The 7,867-nt window shown below is 41.0% G+C and overlaps 1 protein-coding gene across 1 annotated transcript in view; it reads right to left on the reverse strand.

Annotated features, from left to right (window-relative positions):
* Positions 1-6: 6 nt before the first annotated feature.
* Positions 7-7,867, reverse strand: part of LOC109963052 (calcium-activated potassium channel subunit alpha-1-like) — a 78,274-nt gene continuing 70,413 nt past the window's right edge. The window contains 7 exon segments of the mRNA XM_020605305.1: positions 7-1,064; positions 3,163-3,191; positions 4,413-4,484; positions 5,817-5,966; positions 6,088-6,206; positions 6,756-6,950; positions 7,750-7,860. Coding sequence (XP_020460961.1) covers positions 913-1,064; positions 3,163-3,191; positions 4,413-4,484; positions 5,817-5,966; positions 6,088-6,206; positions 6,756-6,950; positions 7,750-7,860 — 828 coding nt within the window. The 3' untranslated portion in view covers positions 7-912.

The raw sequence follows: 7,867 nt of genomic DNA on the forward strand, positions 1-7,867 counted from the left end.
ATATGTGGCTTTCACATTCAATTCACCTACAGACTCATCATACGGTACCGTTGTCTATGCTGTCTTATCTAAATGACGAGCTCTGCCACTGTATTAGAAACTGTTAGATTTTTGTTTATATTATAATATTGCCAGCAAAACAGCTCTATCATATTTGACTATTGGCATAAAAAAGAAAAGAGAAAAGAATATTCCATAACATTTCAACTCTGGACAAACTTTGCAGATTTACTGTAACAAGCTTTCAGGGGTTTTGGACATTGCAGCCAGATGACAACATGAAAACATTTCAAACAAACGACTCAAAAAGGCAAAGATAAATGGACAGAGATAAGGCTGAAGCCAGTTGCCATTTACACATGGGCACTGGCTATGGTAACCGTCACAAATGTTGTGAATTAGCTCCAAATGGCAAAGGAATCAGTCACTAACAATGCCATTGTGATGGGACTGCAGCTTGATGTAAAATACACATTTTAACATACTGTACAAAATAACTCTAACACTGGGTAAAGTAAGTGTAGTAGTAGTTCATCAACAGCTAAAAAGGCAACTTTTACAACTGCAAAACTTGATCCAGTAATCATCATAATCACCTCTTTTAGTAGCAGTAGTCATTCTCACATTGCTCTTCTCCCTTATTCTCCAAAATGGAAAAAAAGTCATGGGGTCTGGTCACCAATAACGATTAGCTGTGCAAACTAATACTTGAGTGGTGACCTTTGACTGTGATTGTCTTCAATTATACTAAATGTATGATTTTAAATCTGCTTGTACACTAAGCTTGCTGCAGAAGTGAATGAAGAAAGCAGTTTCATCTAATGTCAATTCATGATTTATGCTTGCAGATGAAACCTACACGATAAGTCTTCTGGGACCCTGAGTGTCCAGATGACAGCACGGGTCCAGAGCTCAGCACTCGATTTCTGCTTCTCTGATGGGTGGAATCAAGCTGCTTGTGGATTTATACTGACTGACTTGGTTGACGGCGAGAGTATTCACAGGTTTAATCTGTACGGTCCTCAGGTGTGTGTCCTCTGGCTCATCTGTAAACCATGTCTTTTCTGAGAAAGAGCCAGAATCACATAGAAACAAAGAAGAGGGACATCAGACAGTTAATGCTACATGGATGTCGATTACAATTTAAGTCTCATCAAATGGGTTTGTGCTTGTGTGCACGGAAAACATTCAAAAGACATTGTACAGTTAACAAAGAAATTACTGTTTGAATTGATGGTGCTGAAAGAAATTCTGACATGATAGACATATGCTCTAAGATGGGGTTTTTAATGCCAGGGAAGTATTGCTCAATGTTAAACAGGGTGTAGGACCCACACATCCAAAACATTTCCATAGGTGCTGGAGGCAAAAGGCAGACAAAGGCTCTGTACACTGCAGTCAGAGAGCCCAGCATATGTGATATAACAGAACAATGTTTTGATCATCGGATAAATAGATTCATCTCACAGGTGGTTGTGATCTGCATGACTGAGAGTGGGTCTGCTCCCAGAATGCATCAGTCATAACAGCGCTGGACAACACTGTGAGATACTCAGGTTTTTTTCTTTTTAGTTTTTTTTTCCATTCAATTTAGTTTTATGTATTTATTTATAGTAGACCTAGTATAGAATCATTTACAAGCTCAGATGTTTTCATAACTGCAGTGCAAGCCCCATGTACTGCAGACAGTGAAAAAGGCCAATGCACTTTAGTTCTTCCCAAAATCAGAAAAAGAGAGAGAATATAAAGTGTCAATTTTCTTTTTTTTTTATGATAAGACATTTAATTTTAATTTCATTTTGTAATAATTAATTCACGGAACAAGCATATGTGCAGCCACTTATGTCAACACCATGTGAAGCAGATGACTAATTTTCATAGTGACAGTAGATTAAATGACCATTAAAACCACTGTTGCATGTTAACAAGCAAATATTAACATTGCGATTTTACAAAATTAGACAATTAAAATGTGAACAACCCATTTACAAGACGTTAGGCTAAGTGAATTGAGCTCAGCTGACCTACTGTAGAGGCACTAGTCCCTAGGTTTCTCATGGCTGTTATAATTTTGACCTGAAAGCTGAACCTGCGCTCTGCTGCCTCACTGGAGACTTGCTGTCTCCGTTTTAGTCAAATGTTTGAAGTCGGGGAACATTTTTTTTGTGAAGTGGTTGGAAGTTCCTCTGAATGTGAGATTTCTCAATCCTGATGCGCTCAGGAGGAATCAGCTGCATGCACGGCCCTCTGTGATCTGTACTGTTCACAGAGGCGCCTGGTGGCCTTCAGTCTGTGGCTCTTCAACGTGTTGTCAGGTCCCGTAAAGCAAGGTGCATTCAGTGGGTCTCAGTTAATTCACCGCATCGGTTCTTCTTTTTTCACCTCATTTGTCGACACCATTGTAATTATTGGGCTCTTTAGTAGCCTAACTTTCAGTTAGTATTGATCACCGTCTGTGTTCTAACCTGTCAAAATGACAGGTGGCCTTCAGATTTTTCCATCATTATCAAATTCCATCAGTGATGCAAAATGTTCAGTTAATGTAACCTCTGGTGTCTATATGATAACTGTTCCTCTTTGTGATTTGACAGAAATCCCTTTTAGATTTAGCTCTGCCAGGAGCTATCAGCGCAGTGTGCAGATCTTCTGTCTGACTTTTGCCTCAAGTATCACTCAATGTCCAATTGCCCCAGTTTTCACCTCTGTAATGTCACTCATCTCATGGCTAAAGTGTTTTTCATAGCATGCCAGTTTGTTGGGTCAGCAGACATGCAGGTAACCAATTAATGAGTTTTTCTTTTCTTATAGAAGGGAATGGATATTTGGCATAGTATGTTGCTGGTGAGTAATCCACTTGGCAGTGCTCATGGTCATGCATATTTCATTAGTATGACTTTTGGCTGTGGCAGTATAATACACTAACACATATGCCAGTAGAGAGATGTTAAAGTGAAGTAGCATCAAACCATTCAATTGCAATAACATATTCTATAGTCAAAACTACAGTGAGATGTGCTGCATAGGCCATAACCATGCGCTTCTTATAGAGTCATTTGGAAACACCTAATTACTTGGCTCTCATTCATGGGGCAAAATGTCAGAAAGGACATGACCGTGTTCAATGCATTATTTAACATCATGCATAGTCATTCACTTCCATACCTTGGCCCACTCTATTCATCCTTGTTGCACTTTGAAAAAAGAAAGTAGTACACTAAATGTAAGCTAAATGGGAAATACTAATATGGCTGTTAATAACAAACTGCACTGCATGATGGTCAGAGGCATAAGAAGGTGTGAAAGAGCGTGTGAAATGAAATGGAAAGAAAAACAGAACATGTTCATGTCAGAAAATCCTTAATGCCATTACTATGCATTTACCCACTGTAGCATCTGCCAAGCACCAATACCATATCCATTCCTATTGCCAAAACAAATGGAAAGATTGTCAGTGTTTGAGATATAGTGCAGAACCCACTGAGCAGCATGTGCTAACATACCAAACGTGTTATAATGTACTTGAATCTGAACAGAACAAGAGGGTTTAGCAACTTTATGTAGAACATAAATGCCTTTTTGCAAAATGCACAAATGTTTTTTTTTGTTTACTAATCATAGAAAGCTTGTAGTGTTCATTCAACAGCTGTGAAAATGTAACATTTGCTCATTCATTTTTTTCAGTCAGCAATCAGAGAATATTTTAGTGTGAATATTTTCCCATAGCAACAAGATTACATTAGAAAGCACTTGGAGCATGGTACCAATTCTGCAAAATCTTGGTGATTTAACACCAATGGGTTTGGTACAGCAAGTTGGGGTTCGATTCTCTGTCAGTGCACCGTCAATGTCCAGTGTGTTGCCTGAGCAGCGAGATGCCTGTCTCTATACAGATGGATAGCTTAGTGGTTAACACCACTGACTGGGTTATGGCAGGTCTGGGTTCAGTTCCCTGTTGAGGCATGACAGATCGTTTTGTGAGTATGATTCAGATCCCTGTGCACTCTCATTACCCAATACCAGAAGTCAGTACAAGTTCCAAGTATGCTTCTTCATAGCAGGTGGATGGCACAGTGGTTGATACCACTGACTGTGGTACGGCAGGCCGGGGGTTCACGGCCAGTTGTGGGTCCTTCAGCAAGGCCCTTAGTGCTATCTGCTGAGTGAGATACACCATGAACGCTACGGTGAGGAGGAGTCAGGACGCCAGGGAAAGTGGGGAGATTTCATCCTCCCCCACAACTGGAGATGGAGGATGGAGCACAAAGAAGCCTACTGATGAAGAAGGTTTGCTTTCAGACAGGTAAAGTATGAGGGCTAAGGGTAGGGATAGATGCTGTGGGTTTGTGGTGGGGTCCTCCTGAAAGCAGCAGGCTGGCAACTATGGGTGGAAGAGAGGAAGGGAGGGCACGTACTTTTGTTTGTCTCGTGAGTCTCTGCTTTTGGTGCGGTTGGCGCGGTTGGTGGTTGGGATAGAGTGGACTGAGGAGCTCTTCTTACTGAGATTAAGTATTGACATAGTTAACTAAGGGAGGAGGTCACCTGCTGTTTCTTTCTTTTGTTTTAAAAGTGTTGTTAGATTATAAACAAGACATTTATAAAAATAAAAACAAAAAGCAGGGAACCTTCTAAACTACCTCCATAACTCACTCAGCAGATAGCACGAAGGACTAAGTCAGTGGTGTTAACCACTAAGCTATCCACCGTCTGTATAGAGACTTTTCTTTTACTTTTTACTTTTCTGTTTCTCACATACACTACTAGTTAAACTGTAATGAAAACTCTCAAAACATGGAGCACAATGTAATTGCACACATTTCATTCCTTAGGCTTTATAGTAGTAAGTCTGCACATCTTAATTTGATTGCATGCTTCAGTGGAATGCCCTCCATGCTTTTTTTTTTCCTCTTACAGAACAAATAACAGTCTATTTTGTCTCCCCCCCACAACAGCCAGACTGCTAGAGCCACAGCTGTGGAAAATGGGAAGACTCCCTCATGAGAACATTGAGGTAAGAGAGACTGTTTGACAATTTTTGTAAAAACTTGACTTCATCCCACAAAATACTACTCTTTCTTTATGTAGAAAACATGAGAACACATTATTTACAAAACTCTACCACTCCATGCACATCTGATGTATTTGTCTTGACATTTAAGCCTATTGTATCAAATACATCGATTGGTTTCTCTCCCACCATCGCAGGAGAGGTTCTGGCCACTTCACAGAGTAGAAAACACCTGGCATCTGTGCTGCTTTTGGGTGTTGTAATGAAACAAACTGCAAAACCACTGACTTTGGTATGATCGGACCCCATTATTACCACATACTATATTAGGCCATATTATTCAGGAGAGGGCCAGACCAAATTTTTACAGCATACTCCAGTAAGGCTTTTTTTTTTTGGCAGCTGCTTTTAGGCATTTTTCAGTGTTTTCTAAAAAATACCAATTGTCAAAGAGATGCCCCCATGCAATACAAAGCCGATGGAGAGTGAGGAACCCTCCCCTGATGGGTTCAGTTTTTAAAGTATGACACATTGGATTCTGTCTCTCTGCCTTGGGATGGCTCTGCTTAAGGAACAACTGTTCTGTACTGTACGGTGGTATTGAATGTGAACGAAGACATAAAAGTAACATGTAAACATCCAGACATGTCACAGTCTGTCTCGATGCTGCAAAAAGGACACACAGGACACCATAGTTTACAGGCACTGTTCACAAACAGAGTCAGAGAGCTTTAGAAGGGCACGTACTTTTGTTTGTCTCGTGAGTCTCTGCTTTTGGTGCCGGTTGGTGGTTGGGACAGAGTGGACTGAGGAGCTCTTCTTACTGGAGGAATGGGACGAATGAGAAGAGTGGGAGAAGCTGGTTCGAGACTGGCCAGCATTGTGGTCAAACTGCATCAGGCAGAATATCAGGTCTGAGGGCACCATCTCAAACGCATATGGTGGATTGGTTATGACATACCTAGAGGACAGAGGGAACAGATGAGAGGCCAGTTCTAAATGTAATGTTGGTAGAAGTCTTCTTTGTGGATCCCAGTTTTCCCAGCATCTTGATTTCAAAGACATGTTAGAGCCACGCTCACCGTTTAGTGCATTGGTTTTGTGCGCTTAGATGTGCGTCTCGCAGCCGGTAGATACCAAAGCACAGCATGTTGTATGTTTTTAGAGCTTTACAAAACAGGTCACCATAACAACCACCATCCTGCAAGGAAAAGACAAAAAGAGTCTAGTATAAAAACACAGATTAAAAATGATAAATAAGAAGATATCATATATTGGCTAATTACACCTTCAGAATTAAAGATGAATCTGGAATTGATTCATTTCATCAACTACAAATGGTGATTTAAGATATCGAAATTTCTCACATAATCCTAAAGGAACAATAGCTTTCAAGATGGCCCAATTCTGCAGTGCTGTTTCCCAGATTGACTGACCTGAATGTCTTAGTCGTAAAATGTCAGTTCTTTCACTGTTTTAATATCTTCAGTGTTATTAATGTAGAAAATAGAAATAAAGAAAATATCGTGAATGGGAAGGGTATGTCCAAATCTTTGACCAGTAATGTATACTGACATGCATCATAATATAGTGCAATATACTATATCTGCCTATTTAAATATATGGTATCCCTATTACCTACAAACTCTGAATCACAGCCATCCCTGTCTGAATCTTTTCACTGTCTGCTCCTACAGCACAAGCAGATGAAGATGAGCTTTGCCCTCAGGTGACAAGACCAGTCACTTACCCCTAGGTCAGCAAAGGGCCCATCGTACAAGGCCAGCTGTGCCACGCGACACCTGTCCCTGTTCGCCAGGGTCTGTGGTGTGCTGTAGCCACCCCGCAACGCATTCTCCTCCGCCAGCAGCCCCTCAAGCTCTGGGGTCGCCCCGCCTGTTACCAGAGTCCGGATCAAGGTGAGGATATTATCATTGAAGTATGTCTGAAGGAATGAACGTAGAGGAGGAGTGACTCCTTAAGCAAACACCACCAAAGTCACAAGTGAACCATCTCAAAGTGCCAGACAGGGCAAATGGTGCTATCTAACCCTGGTCTGTCATGTCACATTGCTTTGCACAGTGAGTGAAAAGACAGGAGAATCCAATTACTGCAGGTTATTCTCTCTCCCATCAGTGAGAGATACTGGGAGGCCATGTACACATTCATGATGCCCAGGCATACCTTACAGCTAAATAACAATTATGTGGAAAAAACAGCTTTATAAACCACATATTAAGGGTGACGATAGACTTTCTTTGCTATAAATTTCAACTGATTATTGCTTTATGTTAACCAGGGCAAATGTCTGCTATTTTCTTTGCACTGCAGTCTCTTGCCTCCCCCTGCTTGTACAGCACTGTGACACCTCCCTCAGCTGCTGACAGCACTATTGACTATGATGATGGATGAGGGCTGTCCATTAGCTAGCATTACCTTTGTCTACAGTGGAGCGCACTTGAAGGCAGCTTTGTTCTAACCTCACTCAAACTGAAAGGCAGACAAACGAAGCCATCATACCTGGTGCAAGTTCCAGTCTTGTCATCTATTGTTTTAACAGGAGCAGAATGTGCCTATGTTTTTGGGGGGACCATATTTTTATTTGATATCTTTTGTGATATCAAAACAATATTTCTTCGCATATTTCAGGTCACTGACAGTTATTATGTCACTGCACAAAAGCCTCTACAATAAGCTCTTTATATCTGCTGATATGTCTGTAAACTAAATTGATTGTGACTTACAGCGCTCATTAGAGAATCCAGCACACTGACTGCGAAGGCTGTCCCACAGGCGAAAGGCTGAGTGAGGTATAACTCTGTGTCTGGGTCGTCATCATCATCTTGGTCCAGGAACTGAACA

Source organism: Monopterus albus, unplaced genomic scaffold, assembly GCF_001952655.1.
Source record: "Monopterus albus unplaced genomic scaffold, M_albus_1.0 scaffold69.1, whole genome shotgun sequence".
Classification (NCBI taxonomy): Eukaryota; Metazoa; Chordata; class Actinopteri; order Synbranchiformes; family Synbranchidae; genus Monopterus; species Monopterus albus.